This window comes from Chelonoidis abingdonii, chromosome 18 (assembly GCF_003597395.2).
Source record: "Chelonoidis abingdonii isolate Lonesome George chromosome 18, CheloAbing_2.0, whole genome shotgun sequence".
Classification (NCBI taxonomy): domain Eukaryota; kingdom Metazoa; phylum Chordata; order Testudines; family Testudinidae; genus Chelonoidis; species Chelonoidis abingdonii.
In genome coordinates, this window is record NC_133786.1 from 12,019,744 (window position 1) to 12,039,435 (window position 19,692).

The following is a 19,692-nucleotide window of genomic DNA, read 5'->3' on the forward strand; positions in this document are numbered from 1 at the left end:
CAATTACAGCCAAATTTGTCTCTGACCTATATTCTGTGCAACCAAAGTGACTTCAGAACTGTGCCATCTGTAGATGACTTTTAAAACTGCAACCTGGGTTTCTTGGATGGGGTGAAAATCGAAGGACAGAATTTGAGCCTTAAGTTTTGCCTTTTCTTGTCAGTACACAATGAAGGAGTCAGCAAATGTGCTGGCCTTCTATGTACTTTTAGCAATACAGTGTCTTAACTTGCTACCATGGCACTAGTCTGTCAATGAACTGTGCAGTGGTCAGATGATCCAGTAAAAGAAAACCCACTTGAGAATGTGTGCAGTACATCTAGAATCACCGGCTTTTAAAATACTCACTCTTAGTGTGTATAATTTGTTGGCCTGCAAGTTCTCAATCTCGGTATAGTTCTTACTGGCTCTAAGTGAGGACCACTCCTTGGAACCACTTCTACTGTATTCCACCTATGGGGTGAAAACAAGAGATGGGAGGGACACAATCAACAATACAAAAGGGTGAGATGTGGGATGGACGGGTGGCTAGCTTTAAAGTACTATGGACCATTAAAACTACACAGGGGCCAGAACTCAAGCCCTCAGAATGCTCAGATCTGGGTGGGACATAGCACACTTCTAATCAAAACCATGCAACTTTTTTCACCTGTCTTATCTAAACCCAGAGATTGAGAGAGACTGTCTGTAGAGCACTTACTATGTGAGACTGTTTCTGCAGAGTATAGGGACCCCTGGCTGTATGGAAGATTCCCCTCTGCTCCACTATACCCTGTGCATCCAAAGGCAGAACCTGGTCTTTCTCAGTGATCAACTAGGCTATTCATTCAGGGGCCACATAAAGCACTTAAAACCTTAAGATACTTTACTAAAGAACTAATACAAGCTTCCTCTTACCAGCTCTGACAAGTATAAAGGTTGGATTTATTCTCTGTGTAGGAGACAGTTGCATCTTAAAGTTGCCAAATTTTTTAACTCTTTTTTTTTTTTTATTTATCACAGTCTAACTGAAAGAAAAAGGAATCCACCCCATAGAAAGAGGGATAATCACTGTCTTCCCATACGTCTCTAATAAATGCAGGCTTTCTTGCATCATTAAATCTGAACTGGAATTTCAGTGGCTGTATGTATAGAGGCAATTTTGCCTGAGCTCCCCAATAAAACTCAATTTTCCATCATCTGCCCCTCAACTCATTTATTCATCTTCCTTGTTATTGTAATGGACCTGGAAAAAATATTTACATGATCTCTGCAATAACTGCACTGTATCTTCTGCTCCTGTTTGGACTCAGTCTCTCATCATGGAGAAAGTAGGTAATGGTCGAAGAACACGCTCACAATCTAAGTTAACTGAGCTGCCATTCACTCTAATTTCCAGTTACAGATTGTAAGCTCTGTGGGGCCACGGACGTTCTTTCTGCTCTGTGTTTGTACCGAGCCTAGCACAATAGGATCCTTGTTGATGACTAGGGCTCCCAGGTGCTACACTAATACAAGTAATAACTAACTGTAATAATTCAGGAAAACATTTTAGCATATGTTTAAATCCCATTGATTTAAATGAGATTCAATCAATGCTTACAGTTGAACATGTGCTTAACTGCTTTGCTGAATCGGGACCTCTGTGCAAAGGGGCTCACACAGGCCATGTGAAGGCCTTGAGTAGTGCAGAAGCTTCCTGCAGATGATATGTATGCACTGGGGGTGAAACATACCTCTGGCCACTTTGGCCTCACTTAAGTGCATAAAATAGGCCCCTGTGGAACTTAAGGTGGTGGCCAAGCCTTGCACAGATGTGACTTCCACCATGAGTGAACAGCTGCAGATAGGTTTGTTCAGAAGGGTCAAATTCCTACAGCCATAAACCATTGAGACCCTTTGCAGTGAGGAAGGAATCCTTCCTTCTGCTGCGCTGCAAGGCTCCCATTTAGCTTTGGGTCTTGACTGCAGAACAAGTCGCAGAATAAGACTTACGATGTACTCTCGGATCAGGCCATGGGCAGAAATGGGCGGAGCCCAGCGGGCGATCACCACGCCTTCCAGCTCTTTCTTTAGGGACAGCTGAAGATGAAGAGGAGGATCGGGTACTACCAAAGAAACAAGGGAGTTAGTGACAGACTGGCCACAGGAGTCTGTTCATTAGAATCCTAAGGGAAAAAAGCCAAGAACAAGTGTCCAGATATTAGTGAGCAGCTTATTCCCTACTGGAGCTTGGTCACACCACAGAGCCAGCAGAGTGCCCTTGGCAAGGTCAAGCGGAAGGGGCGACTAACAACCTATTGCTCGTGGGAAGTCGGAGACCCACATGTGGGAGGCTGCCTTCTGTGTTCAGACCTGCGAGGAGAGGACCCACGTTCTGAATGTGTGTCATTCATCCCTTAGAGATGCTGTAACTAGAGGGTGCAATCTGGCTCCAGTAGAGTCAACAGCTGAGGCTCTGTTGTCTTGCCTTCTGCAAAAAGGTGGGGGATGCTATTCAGAAAACACTCCTCCATCTTCTCTTATGTGGAAGCACAGTGCTGTGGCTACTTGACGGATCAGAAGTGTTACACACCCAAGAACTCAGAACAGAACATGCAAAGACCACTTACATCCCTCTGGTGTTCGCAGAGTAATAAAGTCATTGGTGTTGTACACTTTGCTGAGGCACTGGACCTGAACTTTCACCTGATAGGTGCAATCTGGCTTGAGGACTTTTAAGACACTGTTTGTTTTGCTGCTGTGAGTTTCTAACATTTTCCAAATGCTTTCGCCAACCATCCTGTGGGAGAGAATAAAACCACTGAACTCAGGAGGTATTTCTGTAGCCGGAGGTGTTAGCGTGTTCTAAGAGCACTCATCATCTAACGACACTTTAAAGGCCTGCTTTTGTTTGTTTAAGGGACACCATTAACTTAAAGCTAGTTTGCTTCAAAATATGAGTTAAACGTCATTGAAAGTTTTACACTTGCCACTTTCTCAATTTTTTTACACACTGCCTTAACTTCTTGACACTTCTTCTCTCATGGTTGCTCAGTCCTATACAAAGGCCTAAACCAGAGATCAGCAATCTTTGGCAGGCAACCCATCAGGGAAATCTGCTGACGGTCCTGGACGGTTTGTTTACCTGCAGCGACCTCAGGTTCAGCCGATCACAGCTCCCACTGGCCGTGGTTCACCGTTCCAGGCCAGTGGGGGCTGTGGGAAGGAGCGGGCTAAGGGATGTGCTGGCCGTCGCTTCCTGCAGCCTCCACTGGCCTGGAGCAGCGAACCGTGGCCAGTGTGATCGACCGAACCTGCGGACGCTGCAGGTAAACAAACTGTCCAGGCCCGTCAGCAGATCTCCCTGACGGGCTACGTGCCAAAGGTTGCTGACCCTTGGCCTAAACAAACAAAAGGGGAAACTGACTATACACAAATGGCTGGAAATTGAAGCTAGTCAAATACAAGGGTCATGGTGGATTCTACGTTACTGGCAGTTTTTTTATGTCACAACTGGCTTGTTAAAAAACAGATATGATCTAGTTCACACACTAATTATTTTGGGGAAGTTCTGTGGGACGTGTTATACAGGACGTATCACTAGGCTATCACAATGGTCTCTTCTGGCCTTAGAAAGTATGAATTTAGAAAATGCTGGCAAATGCACAAGGTAAACAATCTGAAAAACATAGACACAAATAATTTTTCTGTAATCTCTTTTAGCTAAAGCCATTTCAAGTCTTGTTGATAACAATAATGGGCAAAAAAGAAATGAGATTTTTAAGTTGACTTTACAAGGTGCTTAAGAGAGTGCCTACCTTTAAACCAGGGTGGACTGATTTAAAACGAAGTGATTTAAATAATCAATTTTAATCAACTTTTCTATTTGTACATCACTTATTTTCTAAAGAGAGGTACGTTCTCATTGGTTGATATAATGGTTAAAACATGTTGATTTACAACAAAATAGAGCTTTTACATTAGATTTGGTACATCTTTTTGCTATCCAGGGGCCACACTATAAATATATACATTTATTTAAGCAATTATATAGCTTAATATTTTCAGATTCTTCTTTACTGTATATGTTAGTAAATGGTAAAAGATGTATTGCTTAATTACTTGATACGTTTTGCTTATGATGAGGATGGAAACTGCAGTTTAACTAAATACACACAACGGCATATATAAATATTTTTATTAAACAAAGCAACCTTGCATATTTTGGATGCATAAAATTCTCTTATCAAAACATGTTTCACATTTACAACTAAGTGATTTATTAAACATAGGGGTCAGCTGGGTAGTCAGTTGGTTAAACATTATTTCAGGTCAGTCTGGGAAAATTTTCATATATGCCTAAGTGAAAGTGACTGGCCCTTAAGGGCCTTGTCTCTCCAGAGCTTCTTGAAAATGAGATTGTCTTCTGTGTTACTTAGCCTGAGCTTATTTATAAAGCCTGACCTCAAGTTAGGTGTTTTCCCCTCATTTTCTTAGTACAGAAAAGCAGCTTTTAACTCCAAAGTTTTTGATAGAGGCTCATGGATTAATCATATTTATTTTGTAATAAAATTGTATTTAAATATTTTAAGCAATTATAATAAATTTAGGCCTTAACATATTTTGTATTAAATTCAGATTTCATTTTAAACAAAAAGAACTTATAATTTAAATAACAAAATCGAAAAAAATCTGATTTAAATGAAAGAATCATAGAATTTTATCTACCCTGCTTTTATACACAAGTAGTCACAATGAACTTAGTTCTACTCACGTTTCATTAAATAAAAAGATAATCAAGATTCATGCAATTTACCTGTAATAGACATTATACACACAAGATGTTGAGGACATTTTTTTAGGTCGGGCCCATGTTAAAGTGATATCACCAGAGAAATCAGCCGTCCACTGGAGATTCTGGACTTTGTACACAATTGTGTCATCTAAGCAGATAACAGAAAATATTATTTTAGAGAGGAAAATAAAAGCAGTGCTTTACAGAATAGGGGGTAAAGGGTTACGTAGCACAATCATCGCATATAGCTATAGACTGAAGCATACACTTAAATAATTAGTGCCCATGGAAAAAGCACTGTCTGAAATAGTTCAGAAGAGCACTAATGGTCCTGGAGTGGCCCTTCGCACCAGTCTGATCTTGGGAGTCACTACTCTACTTGTGGAACACATCTAGGTCATGAATCTCTTCGAAGCTTTTGAACTGTCTGGGGCATGGACTTGTTCTGCACACTTTTCTTTATAATGCCTAGAACACGGAGGCTGGTGAAGAAGGCTGGTCTTGGGGTCAAGACAGTGGGACTCAGGTGAGCTGGGTTCTGTAGCTCACTTTGCTGCAGTCTCCCTCTGTGACCTTGGGCCAGTCATTTAGTTGCTCCATGCCTCAGTTTCCCCACTTGTAAAAAAGAGGAAAATTGCGCTTCGTTACCGCACAGGCATGTTGGGAGGATCCATTCACTGATGTTTGTGGGACACTTGGATAATACAGCGCTGAGGGCTGCGTAAGCGTCTAGACGGATAGCTGGTGCTCAATGTTCAGACAGTGTCATTTATTCCTTTAGGTCACCTGCTTCTTTCTCCTTGTTGGAGAATGTGTGTGAGACTCAATGTCGGAGTGAGCCTGGCTGCCAATCAGCTCTACAGCTGGCCTCTGTGGAAGGCAGCGCCCTCTAGCGGCTTCAACGGGGGACTTGCAACCAGGAAACATCGTTTCTAATTCTAGCTAGTGCCCTGCCTGTCTCTGTGCTTCACTTTTCCATCTGAAACATATGAGGCTTAATCGCCTGCTTTTCATGAATTATTTTGAGATCCTTAGCTGGAAAGCCCTAGTAGTGTTATCATAGCTACCCACCATCTGGTAGTTCCACAGTCTCCACTCACTGCTCCTGTATGTGATCCCCTGCAAATACAACCCTCCCCTATATCTGTGGGCCACCTTATTCCCCTTTATGTGCAGTTTGTCCCGCTCTGTGTCCCATTTCCCCGACTCATTGCTTAGCTGCCAGGCCTCTGAGCTGTGGACCCCAGCTCCGCTCCCAGGGCCCTACTGAGCCCACTGGTTTTATTTCCAGTTTATTAAGAAAACTAAACAGAGAGCTCTGAGCTGCTCCTGATGAACTTTCCTAATCAGCAGAAAATTATACCAGTGAGGCTGCCAGCTCACGGGGGAGGCACCAGCAGCAGCAAGTCTAGCAAGATAAAGCAAGGCTTTCTCGCCTCACTTCAGCATTCCAGCCCAGCTGTGGGTCTCAGGAGCTCCTTGGCCCCCAGTCTGGGCTGCTTCTCCGAATCAATATTTAGTTAAAGAGCTACAAACTGCTTGATGTTCAGTACCCCAAGCAGTTTACTGGGAAAATGGCTGAATCCCACAGCATGGAAAAGACAGTGATCAACATTGTTATTATCTACCCAGAACAGACCAGGGCTTCCAATCAAAGTGTAACATATCTGGCTCCAGGGCTAATGATGGAGGGCATGGGAGGAATTGCAAGTGGGGGAGCGAAGGAGCTTAGCTCTATGCCTGTGGTCCCAGGGATATGTTTTTAAAACAGGACACAGGGGGCAGGTGCTTGCAAAAATGTACCCACTTGTTGGCTGTGCTAATCAGGGGAAGTCCTGTATTTGTGTGACACTAAACGACTAATGCTATTTGCCTACGTCTGCAATTGCTGTAGCTGCATTGAAGGACATTGTGTGTGTGAAAGCAGGAAGGGAGGTGTCTGACTGTGAGCAGGAGGGGAGATGGACCATAGGACTGTGAACAAAGGAGGGGTGATCAAGGTGATTGTGAAGGAAGGACAGGCACCCTTGAGACAATGTCTGTATTATAACGTGGTCTGTGCTATGGAAAATGCGAGAACTTTTGTGATAGCGCATTTACTTACCGGTGCAGTTTCTCTCGTCGCTACTATCTGAACAATCCAGAAATCCATCACACCGTTCTGTTGTCATGATACAGGCTTCCTCATCTTTACATTTATAACCGTTAGGGCATGATAGTGAGCTGTGAGTTGCTGGAAGAGAGAAAAGCACTGCATGAGTCAAAGCAGGAGAGCTCATTTACAAATTTCCTGTCCGGATCATGTTGCACAGTGCTGTCAAGCACACCGTTAAACCGCAGCCATACTGAACTGCAGAGGTGGCTGCATCCTGTTTATGGATAAAGCGATCCCAGTGCAGAATTTATAATTGTTGTTGTTACTACTTTCATATTAGACTATCTTGCTGAGATTTTTGCAGTGAATGGCGTGACAGAGTATCAGTCACTAATCATGCTGGTAACTAGGATGCTCTAGGAGGGTTTCATTTTGCATTCCGAAGTTAAGAGACTAATTTTCAGTTGCATAAAACAGTAATTTCAAAAAAAAAAAACAAGTGACAGGTAATGGTTTTATTGTGAGCTTTTAGCACAAAAACAGACATTTTAATGTATCTCTCTATAGATGAAGGGACTGAGCTTAATTTTCAAATTTGGAAGTTGAGGCAAAATGGCAGTCTGGCACCTAAAAAAGGTGACCAAAAGTTTGTTTTGAGTCTCGAAGCCCAATTCTCGAACACTGAGTCAGATTTTCAAAAGTGCTCAGCACCCAGCAGCTCCTATAGTTCTCTGAGCACATTTGAAAATCTGGTGCTATATCTTTCTATCTATACTTTATATTCATATATATTTCCCAGCAGAATGAATTTTGAATGTGACGTCCGTCTTTGTATTGTTTTTCATATGCTTATCACATTTTCACACCAGGCCAGCAAGAATTTGACGCTGCTGCCAATGAAGTCAATAGCAAAACTCCCACCGACTTCAGTGAGAGCAATATCACACTATGAGGCTACCAACTACCATCCTGTTTTAATTAATGTTTTCTGATCAACTCATATAACACTGTCAGGGGTATGATGTTATAAACAGACACAAACTGAGTCTCACTCAAAACGTATTTTTCCAATAGGAGTGAGGCATAGACACCCAAGCATTAGTCTTTCCCCAACATACCAGTGCTATTCTCTGATGTTAAAGCAATATATAGAGGCAGTCTTGTCTAGTGGTTAGAGCACTAGGCTAAGAGTTACATGAACTGGGCTCTACTTTTTATTCTGCCATTGACCTGCTGTGTGAATTTACGCAAGTCACTTCCTCTCTCTCTGCATGTTTCCACTTCTACTCTTTGTTACCTTGTCTACAGAGATAATGAGCTTTATGGGGGCAAGGACCATCTCTCACTAACTCTGTACAGCATCTAAATTAGGCTCTACCGTAATACGGCTAATAAGTGTGTATCTGTTTTTACATTAGTACCGCACCAAATGCATTACACTGCATTACTCATTGCATAGCACTATCACGGATTCCGCTTGCACAGATGCGATTTTTGCTGTGGTCTGGTCTTTAAAGAAAGCCTTGCTCAGGGAGAGCTAAAGCACCGCTCAGCCTGTGAGAAATGAGCACTTACGACAGTTCATTTCATCCGTGCCATCCTGACAGTCTCTCAGGCCATCACATCGCTTCCAGTTAGGGATGCACTTCCTCAGCTGCTGACACTCAAACTCAAACCTGCTGCACCGGCTGAGAGAGGTGGTGGAAGTCACAGTTACGTTGGGTACTGGGAACCAAGAGGAGGAAGAAGAGAATAGTCAGCAAACTACACAAGCAATAGCAGAACCCCCGCCTGAGCAATGGCACTGACTGACAGACCGAGTTGTCTATTGTTTCCTCTAGTTCAGAATCAGTTCACATCTCCCCACTCCACCAGATGGCAGCCTCTTCCTGTATAAAGTAACTAAATCCACTGCTGCCTCCCTTATCCAAATCCCACATGTCCTGACCAGGGCCAGTTCTCCTCAGTGCTTCTTGGGTTGCAGTGCAAAAGCTGGCCTGCTACTCTAAAGTCAATCTACAAATGGGGATACTGGCATATGCTCAGGCTTTTCTAAGTCTGGAAAGGAATCTACTGTGGCATGCTCCCGTCCAACTACCTGAAAGTCTCAGGTGTCTCTTCCTAAACACAATCAGAAAGTGTTATGGCTGCAAGCATGTAACAGCCTAGTCTGAGCTGGGACAGAGATGTGTTTTCTTAGCAGCCACTGCTCCGTGGCAAATATTTCTATTAATTCTCAGAATTCAGGGTGAGCGAGCCGAATTCTCTCCTGATTCAAGTGGGTGCAACTCCACGTGAGTGAACTGAGCGGCACCTTTTACCCCAGCATATAGTGTGGCCAAAGTCTTCTAACATTTACATTTGAGGATTTCTCAGGAACACCTTTGCAGGGAATAATCACCGCTGAGTGTAAAACAAAGCGGCAAGGGAGGAGAAAACCTTACATAAAGTAGGGCAGGCTTCCTCATCTGAGCCATCTGTGCAGTCCTGATATCCATCGCAAACCCAACTGTTCATGATGCAGGTGCCGCTGTTGCAACGGAAGTGGTTAGGTAAACATGTCACTGGGGCAGATGTCGTAAAGGGAAGGATCTGTGAACCTAAAAATAAACCAGTGAGCGTTGATCTTACTGGACATGTTCCTACGTCTGATTATGTGCTAAAAGCTTTTCCTGTTCCTAGGAGACCGAAAGGGAAAATCCCAGGATATCAGTTGGAAAAGGAGAAAGATGGAGAATACTTCACAAGTGCAGTATTTTTATTCTAACTGCACAAAGGTGGCTCTCAGAGCCAGACCTAAACATAAAACAAAGCTGCTGTCAAAGGACAGGAACTCAAGGGTGAAAACACAGTGATGCATCTTATTCATGTGTTTTTTAAAGGGCAGTACCACTTTAAGTGCTGGAAGGTGCACAGTGATTGCAGTGAGCTTTGCAGCCTCTGTCCCTCCAGGATGCAGACTATTCAATTGCTCCCTAGGTTTTCAGTAGACATTTCCCAGTAGCAGCTTCCAGTATACATGGGCCTGCTTCTATGTACCCTCCCCATAAGTGGATACAGACAAGCCACAGTCTGGTCAACGCAGACAACTCCAGTAGGTCAACATAGACCAAGTATGCATTCTGGCTCGGCACAGAAACCCTCTCCACATGCTAAAGCCATGGTCCCGCAAATCAGATCTGCCTGGGAGGACCCTTATATAAACCCAAAGTTCCACTGAAATGAAGGTTTTTCCATAAACAAATCTGATTTCAGCATTGGGGCCTTAATCAAGACAGCCCCGATGCCTTGTGTGATCAAATAAAACAACCAGGAAAGCGTGAAGGGCTTACTTGTCTGTCACACGACTTAGCAGGGATTTAAGGGAAGGGTGTGTTTTCCTCCTAGTAGGAGAAATAGGCAAGGAGAAGACCTCTACAGACTGCAGCCCATGTGGGGAAGAGGAATTGCTTTGATGTTACTCGAGTTTTCTACTTAACCAATATTGTGCCTGAGGGAAGGAGCTGTAACAGACACAGAGACCACCAGCTTACACGGTACCACGCGATCCAATGAGCCTGGTCTATATGCTGCAAGCGTGTTGATTTCACTAAGTCTGTTTAGAAACCAATTCAGTTAACTCAGTGCAGCCTCCTAGTGTGGACGTGCTCAAATCGGTTTAGATGCTAGGGAACTGCTTCAATTTAACTATCCTGGTTTCTAAACAGACTATGTGAAATGGGTGCACATACTTGTCTGTAGACCGTGCTAAGATTCTCTGCTGGACAGGAAGCTTCTGTATCATTTATTTAAACAAACATACGGTGTAAAAATGACTGAGTCAGGGTACTTCTGTTTTGTGCTATGATCAATGTAAAACATGTAAAAATGTAACTCACTGCTTGAACAAGGCAATAATAAGGACTCAGCAGAGGGCTAAGTGCTATAACTATGATGCATCAGCTATTTTAAAAATGAGTGGCTAGATAGAAGATAAAGTCATCACTGATACAGTCTCCAGATGACACAGAGATTCAGGGAGTAGTAAATAAGGAAGAGGACAGGTCACTGATACAAAGCAATCAAAATCACTTGGTAAGCTGGACACAAGCAAACTATATGTGTCTTAATGGCTAAATGTAAAATTATATATTGAGGAACAAAGAATGTAGGCCGTACTTACAAGAGGGGAGACTCTATCCTGAGAAGCAGTGATTGAAAAAGACTTGGGGTCACGGTGAATAATCAAGTGAAGATGAGCTCTCATTGTGAAGCTGTGGCCATTAAGGCTAAGGTGTGATTCTTGGACTTATAAACAGGGGACTCTTGGGTAGGAGTAGAGACTTTTACCTCACATTTGGCATTGATGCGACCACTGCTAGAATACTGTGTTTGGTTCTGGAGTCCACACTCAAGAAGGATGTTGATAAATTGGAGAAGGTTCAGAGAAGACCCATGAGGATGATTAAAGGACTAGAAAACATGCCTTAGAGGGAGAGATTCAAGGAGCTCAATCTACTTAGTTTAACAAAGAGAAAGTTAAAGAGTGACTTGATCTATAAGTACCTACATGAGGAGCAAAAATTTGATAATGGGCTCTTCAGTCTAACAGACGAAGGTATAACAACGGCTGGAAGTTGAAACTAGACAAATCCAGACCGGACATATGATGTAAATGTTTAACCATGAGCGTCATTAGCCTTTGGAACAATTTACCACTAATTGTGGTGGATTCTCCATCACTGGCAATTTTTAAATCAAGATATGGTATGTTTTTCTAAAAGTTTTGCTCTAGTTCAACAGAAATTAATTCGGGAAGTCCTATGGCCTGTGTTATGCAGGAGGTCAGATGAGATGATTGCGCAGTCAGTCCCTGCTAGCTTTATAATCTATGGAACAGATAACTGAGGCAGCAGCCACCCTTGCTCTTACCCCCACATTCCTTCTCGTCAGACCAATCACCACAGTCATTCTCCTCGTCGCATTTCCACCGGTTAGGGATGCAGTGGCCATTCTCACACTGGAACTGGTAGTAGCGAGAGCAGTTCGGCACTTCCGTTGGGTTTTCTAACAATGATAGGAGATTGTCAGGAGGTCCCGCATTCCTGACTCCTCAGTGACACAGCTTCTGTCCATGCTACAGCTCAACCCTGACTAGTGGTGCTCCATAGCTCACCAACGCAGAGCCGTTTTCCTGATAAGCAAACCCCGATCCCTCACGGTCTCCACTATGGTTTATTTATTGTTATTTACGCAGCACCCAAAGCGGGCTAGATGCTGTATGGACGGGAATAGAAGCAGCCTCTGCTCCGCGGAGCTGACCTTTGAAAATCAGATCTCGCACAGTAAGGCAAGAGCTGAGGCGGGGGGAATGGAGTGGAGAACGTGGCTAACACGCTCTGAATGAGCGGTTGGCTGTGCGTGTTTTCCTAAGGCTCGCAGGCAATAATTACTAACCCTGCTCTCAGATATCAGACCCCTGTCTGCACTGGCCTGGGAATATGTGCAGCAAATGTGCTCACATATGGCTTCAAGTCAGCCATAGTATAGAGAAGGGCCTATGATATGAGATTATCAAGGACTCAATGGATATGGTCATGGGAGGCAGCACAGTCTAGTGGATAGACACGGGACTGGCATTCAGGAGACCCAAATTCTGTTTGCAGTTCTGCCACTGGACTGGATGGTAGCCTTAAGCAAGCTACGTCACTGCTCTGTGCCTGTTTCCCTAATGGTAAAATAGCGATAATGACACTGATCTCCTTTGTTAAAACACTGAAATCTACCAACAAAAAACACTCTCCATCTCTCTCTCTATAAAGTGATTGCAGTCCTCCCCATGGTGATCATTCGGTATCCTAGGGGAAGGCAACGCTGTTAATACTCAAAATAAGACTGAGCTAGGGTAGGAGGGGTTAATGATCCTCTCTGCTCACCACAGTTTGCTTCATCAGAGTAATCCCCACAGTCATCCATCCCATCACATTTCCACACCAAACTGATGCACACGCCATTCTGGCACTGGAAGTTGAATTGGTCGCAGGTCCGGTGAAACTCTGGGTCTTGGGCTAAAAGGGAAAAAGCGACGTTGAAAAAATAAAAAGTCAAATGCAGCTGTTCTGAGAGCTTTAGTACAAAGGCCAAGGGCACAGAGTGTGGCTAGCTGTGGGGAAGAGAGGGCTGGGCACAGAGAATCCAGCCTGCCTCATTGCACAGTGCACAGAGGCAGCCAAGATCCTGGTTCCTTGTGCACCCGGCCTGCAATAACCGGCACTGCTTCACACAGACAATGCAGCTAGCAACCTGTAAAAGATGAAGCAGCTTTCCGGCCAGGCAGATGGAATGGGGCTGATGCACAGGAAGCACCCGCTGCACCTTTTCAAAGAGTTGAAGCATATTCCTTATACAGCAGCAAGACATCAAACAAACACTAACTGCTAGAGTTTAGAAGAAACATCCTCTGCAGGCAGAATAGTCCATAAATGTCTGTTATGGGCTTCCCTGCCCCTTCCTCTGAAGCTTCTGGCAGTGGCCACTGGAGAGAGGATACAGTATTAGATGGAGCACTGGTGCAGTCTGGTAGTCCCTGTGCTCACACACTCCTCCAGCTGGGTGGCATTACCTGGACTCAGCTGGAATGGTTGGCGGGATAGGGTGTATGCACCCGCTGGCCCCAAAGCAGCCACTGGCTGTAAAAGCCAGGTTAGAATCCTATGGGGCAAAAGCCCAGCTTCGTCAAACACGCTGGTGAAATAATTGGTCCTATTGAACTTGGACTATAAGCATCCCACGGATAAAACATAATTGCTTGGATTTTGGAGACAACCCTTGTGAAACAGCAAACAACAGAAACCAGGATTTCTAAAGTGAACAAAGTGCTACTCAGATCATTAACATCCAGAACGGGCCTGATTTAAAGGAACATACAAGTGGCTTGGTATGTCATTGACACAGTCCGGAAATGACACACTAAGCCCCTAAGGATGCTTATTTATTCCCTTTAGGGATCTCTTCAGAGTAGTGTTGCCTAGTGGATGGAGCACTGGACTGGGGTGGGGCTCTGCAGACCGGGGTTTCTAGTCTGTTTTGCCACTGGCCTGCTGAGTGATGTGAGGCAAGTTATTTCACTGTCCAGCGCCTCCGTCCCCCTCATGAGGATAATGGTACTGACCTTTGTAAAGTGCTTTGAGATCTACTGATGAAAAGCACTAGTTATTAGGTATCTGTTAGATTATTGGTATTAGTGACACACTTACAGCACCCAGCATAGTTGGCATCTTCATCCGAGCCATCTCGACACTGCACAATGCCGTCACACACCATCGAGTGGAACAAGCACTGCTGCCGGTTCTTACACACGAAGTCCATGTAACGCGTGCACAGGGGGTCTGGGGGAATCAAAACGGATTGCAGGGAGAATGACAGCATTTCAGTGCATGGCAGTAAGAGACGTTTGTCCACTGCCTAGCACAATGTGATCCTGGTCCATGACTAGGTTCCTACATGCTATGGTAATACAAATAATACGAAGTAACAACCTGTACACAAAGTTCTTTTGTTGTTTGATCTATGTGTACTTAACCACCCTCTCTGACTTACAGAGAGTCAAATACACTGGCTAGATCTTATCTAGTGCTGGATATACAGCTATTCAGGCTTATCTTGTGTCATCTGTCAGGGTTAAAGCGATAGGCAGTAGATATCAAGAAGGAATCGCCTGCCACCCTGTTTATAGAGCTACATAGGTGACATACATTATACAGGGGGCTTTTGCTTTCCTTTGAAGCATGAGGTGTTCATCTCTGTTCCAGATGGGATGTGCTATTCAACTGACCCATCTGGTGCTGGAAATTCCGAGTCCCTGTGTGTACCCACCACAGTGCTCTTCATCAGAGCCATCGGAGCAGTCATGCAGCCCATCGCAGTGCTTGCTATTTGGGATGCAGGTTCCATTCGGACACTGGAAACCGTTGCACTTTTTTTCTAAAATTCATTTGAAAAAGCAGCCTTAAGTATGGAAGAATTTCAACCCATAGGAATGGAATTAGAGTTTGGTTCTGTTTGTTAATCCCGAGTAGCCGAATCCCAGCAGCACTCAACAACCTCCAGAAAACCTCAGAATCAGCTGCGCCCTTTATCCATAGAATCTGTTTAGATTGGAGGCTCTTTGGGGCAGGGACTGTGCATGCACAGGGGCCCTGGTCTTGGGTGGGTGCCACAATAAACCAATCAATAAAGATATGGTTTAAATGCTCCCCAAGTTTGCTGCTGTTCTGTTGCAGTGACAGAGCTAGTTTCCATTCTATAAGACGACAGGCCAATGAGTTAGAAAATAACAACTGTCATCCCCCCGCGCAAGACGAGAGCTCTCACCGCATTTGACAGGGTCCTCATCAGAGCCATCCTGGCAGTCGGCATCGCCATCGCATGCCCACCTCTGGGGAATGCAATGCCCATTGTGGCACTGGAAGCTGGAGGCTTCGCATGTATGGTATACTGCTGAAAACAAATAGAAAAAAAGAAAGCATTTACAGACTCGTTGATTTCAAGAGGCGGCGAACTGGGCTCCATGTAAATAAATCACCATTCTTTTCTTTTCTTGATTTGTGACACATTTAAATATATGTTCACATACACACTTATTAACAATTATTATTTGTACTGTGGTAGCATCTAGGAGCCAGAGTCACGGGCCAGGACTCCATTGTGCTAGGCACTGTACATGTTGATTTATCATCCTCTAATGGGTGTCAGGTTCTATTTGGCTGGCCTACTGACATGCTTATCCTCTTGTGCCTCAGTTTGCCCACCTGTAGAATGGGGACAATACTTACCAACCTACTGTACCTCCTAAGGTTGACTATGGAGGTTAACCAATGTTTCTAAAGCTAAGACCTCTGGAGTCAGCCCTTTCTTATCGTTTCAGTCCTTTGGGTCAGCTGGCAAAGGTCATGATGTCTGGTCCTTGCTGGAACAGCAACTGACAAACCTTGGTAAGCTGGCACTCCTCCTTATATATGGGGGAGGATATTGAGCACTGTTGCCATCTGCTGGCAGGGAGGATCTGCACACAAGTGTCTGACTTGGCACTGGGTGTCAAAAAAAAAAAAGAGAACTTGTTTGTATTTTAGGTTCTCAAAGATATTCTTAACTAGACTTAAGATGGGATTTTCAAAGCTTCCTAGGAGACCTGGACACCCAATTCCCAGTGGATATCAATGGAACTTGGGCATCTACCTCCCTTAGGCTCCCACTTTGAAAATCTCCACCTAAAATATTTTTTTTTAAATAAGTCATTTTGGAACCTAATTTATATGCCATACCTCTTCAAATTAAAAAAACAAAACAAAACAAAACAAAGAAAAACCACTAACATGAGAGAATACTCTTCATTATCTAGAAAAAGAGCAACATTTGACTTAATTAATTTGCATGCTACTACATTTTAGCCTAGCTAGTGACATGCACTTCTAGGTATTTCAAAATACTACAGTCATCTGGTACTAATATTCTATTAGGTATTCACTGTGAAATGTAATGATTTTAGATAAGAGCAATAAATGCGGCCAGTTGAGTTAGATATGTTTCTCAAATAATTGTGATTCTTATAGATAATTTCAACTTTCAGCTTAAAAAACCAATACACTTTTTGAAGTAGGGTCACTTCTTCCTTTGGTAATTCTCACTCAGAAAGTCATGAGATATGAGCGATACCAATAGATATCTCCTTTCACACCCACACACTTGGAATACCAACTACTGGAATCCCCAAGCTGAACAGTTCCAACCATATATACCTGAAACTGATGAAATTCGGTAATGGATTTAGTAATTACATACATCCAGATTCTGTGGTTATGGTTGAAGTATAACTCCCATTGATTTACAAGGGAGTTTGCTCAAGTAAGTTCTCCAGAACTTGATCCAGAACCAGGACATTTATTGTTTTAAAATATATATGTTTGGAAAACTGCATATAAACACTGAGGAATTTACACTGCATAACTTTAAGGCCAGAAGAGACCATTCTGATCATCAGATCTGACCTCCTGCGTAACCAGACTGGAGACCCTCACTCAGTAATTTCTGCATCTAACCTATAGCTTCTATTTGGGGTAGGGCATATCTTTTAGAAAGACAGCTCGTCTTGATTTAAAGATTTCAAGTGATGGAGAATCCACCACATCTCTAAATAAGCTAATTAGCCTCCATGACACTGCACCCCATATCCTTCATAGTGATATTTTATTATATGATTACGACCTAATTATGATGTATTTTATGCGAGATAAGTCATGTGAGGTGTCATTGGAAAAGTTATGATTTGCTGAATGTGATCATCCTATGTATACGCATGTATCATTTTTGTATCGGAAGTTATGAATATTGACTACGTAACCATTTCAAATATAGTTACACCTGGGTAATGCCCACTAGACAAGATGCTTTCAGTCTAGATAGTGGGTGAGGAAGGGCCTATTCAGGGCAATGGGCCATTAGGAAAAAACAACAGCCCTTAGGAGAAGCTTATCTCCCACCAGGGGAGCCTTCCCAAAAATGCTACAGACAGCCTCTGAGTAATGGCTGCTATGACTCTACAGGGGGACATGTGATGAGACCGTATGTCTCTGGACTCCATCTTGGGATGTCAGTATTACCGGTCTGGGAACCAAGCTTTGTAAGCCATATAAAGCAGGGAGTAACATCATCTGGGGTTCTTCACTTCCCACACAAGGAAACTGCTGGAGACATCTGAGAAAAAAAGATTGAACTGGGGGAAGTGTTAGACCCAGGCTAAAAGGATTTCTAGCCTGTGAATGAAACACCTAGAGATCCAAGCTGTAAAGCAAGTGCAGTTTGCCCCTTAAGAATCTGCAGCCTGCTTGTATCATCTCTTAGGGTGAGAATCTCCTAATTCATATCCAATCTATTTAGTATATTAAGCTTACCTTGTGTTTTTTGTGTATTTGCTAGGTAATCTGCTCTGATCTGTTCGCTATCACTTATAATCACTTAAAATCTATCTTTTGTAGTTAATAAATTTCTTTTTCCTTTATCTAAACCAGTGAGTTGAAGTGAAGTGTGTGGGAATCATAACTCAGGTGGAAAGGCTGTTGCATGTTCCTCTCCACATTGAGGGAGGGGGTGAATTTTATGAGCTTACGCTGTACAGTCCCCTGTGCAGCACAAAACGGTGTGATTTTGTGTTTAAACTCCACAGGAGGGGTGCGCCTGGAGAGCTGGGAGTTGCCCTAGCTGTAGCCTTCCTATGCAGGGGCTGGTCAGAGATTCTGCATGTAACTGCAGCTGGATGTGTCCCTACCTGTATGTATGCTGATGAAAGTGCACGCTGGAGGGCTCTGCAGCTTGTCACAGCACTACAATGTGAGAGGGAGCCCAGGCTGGTGGGTCAGGAGGGCTCAGTGGTACCCAAGTTCCAGGTGCCACCCAGGGGGAACCTGCTAGAGCCGCCCTCAAAAATGTTCACCTTGTTTCTAGTCTGAATTTGTCTAGCTTCAACTTCCAAACACCAAATGTTGTTATACCTTTGTCTGCTAGATTAAGTGGCCTTCTACAGTTCGAATTCTCTTCACTGTGTAGATACCTGAAGACTGTTTAACTGAAAATATCAGAGCAGATGTAATGTATGTAAAGTGTGGACTGAATTTTACTATATTCTTAGGACTCGTCTCACTTATATCCACTAGTGTAAATTCTGTTGTCATCACTGGGTTGACTCCAATGTATGAGTAGAGAATTGGGTCCACTAACTCAAGGCCTGATGTATAACCAGTGTCAATCCAGAGTGACTCTATTTTCTCTAGCGGAGTTGCACTGGTGTAAATCAGTTGTCAGTGAAAGAGAGTCAGGTCCTTAGCACATAACTTTGCATAAGTTACATCCTCTTTGCAGTTCAACAGTCCAGCTGGAAGGCTAGATAAAGAGGCAAGACCATGCTGAAGACCACTCGCCACTGGAGCCGAGCATCCCTTCTCTTAGATAAATAGTTTAGAAATTGCAAAGAAAATCCTTCTTTTTTGCAATGTGTTTTACTGTTACAATCAGAGTGCAAGCTGTAAAATTAGATCAGTCACACCTGGCCTATTTTCAATCTGTACATGTTGTAACCACTGAACACTTTTCAGGGAGAAGTATTCTTATTAGTTAACATCTTGATCTTCAGGACCAATGGTTACAATTATGCCTCCTTATTTTGCAGATCTTCACAGGTAGGGCAAGCCTGTTTTTATGGCAGACCATGTGATGATAAATTTTTTAAGAAAGTTTTGAAGCACTGTCAGGTGTAAACGGCACTACAGATGAATGACCTCAACGTTGATTTGATTCCATCAGTGCAATCTTGCAAATATAAGCAAAGATGAATCACTGTGCACATCAAAAAACAGCTAGCACTTTCAGAAACGCAGTGATTAAGTTGCTAAAATCAACAGATTGTAAGCTAGATGCTTATTCTCTCAGGAATATGATCTTATTAGTTTCCTGGCCCGATTTTTACATGCTGGGTCACCCACAGCTCCAACTGACAGGTTGTGCAGCACCTGTGAAAAACAGGACATGTAGCAACATGTTTGTGGGGCTTTATGCAAAAAGGGCATTCGCTGGTGAGAGGTTTTTATTTTTAATAATTTCAAAAAGGTTTCCCCTAAGCCTACAGAAATTTAAAACCAAAATCTGTTTCCCTGAAATTATTTCCTCTGTTGCTTGCATTTGTCTTGGTTTGTTATTGTAGGGTCTATCATAAGCCTCTCTCCCAAATCTGGACCTTAGCGTCCAAAATCTGGGTGCTTAGCATGAACCTCCAAGCTTAATTACCAGCTTGGATCTTATCTCGCTGCCACCA

General features: G+C 43.4%; 1 protein-coding gene across 4 annotated transcripts in view; it reads right to left on the reverse strand.

Moving 5' to 3' along the window:
* SORL1 (sortilin related receptor 1) overlaps positions 1–19,692 on the reverse strand; it is a 100,284-nt gene that overhangs the window by 18,826 nt on the left and 61,766 nt on the right. For 3 of the 4 annotated variants that reach the window (XM_032802326.2, XM_075073605.1, XM_075073604.1), the window contains exons 26-37: positions 15,204–15,329; positions 14,706–14,813; positions 14,087–14,218; positions 12,767–12,898; positions 11,763–11,897; positions 9,296–9,451; positions 8,427–8,576; positions 6,861–6,989; positions 4,778–4,904; positions 2,592–2,761; positions 1,975–2,087; positions 349–453 (exon numbers count right to left, since the gene is read on the reverse strand). In XM_032802326.2, coding sequence (XP_032658217.1) covers positions 349–453; positions 1,975–2,087; positions 2,592–2,761; positions 4,778–4,904; positions 6,861–6,989; positions 8,427–8,576; positions 9,296–9,451; positions 11,763–11,897; positions 12,767–12,898; positions 14,087–14,218; positions 14,706–14,813; positions 15,204–15,329 — 1,583 coding nt within the window. The remainder of the gene's footprint in view (positions 1–348; positions 454–1,974; positions 2,088–2,591; positions 2,762–4,777; positions 4,905–6,860; positions 6,990–8,426; positions 8,577–9,295; positions 9,452–11,762; positions 11,898–12,766; positions 12,899–14,086; positions 14,219–14,705; positions 14,814–15,203; positions 15,330–19,692) is intronic. The other variant, XM_032802328.2, reaches the window with a different exon arrangement.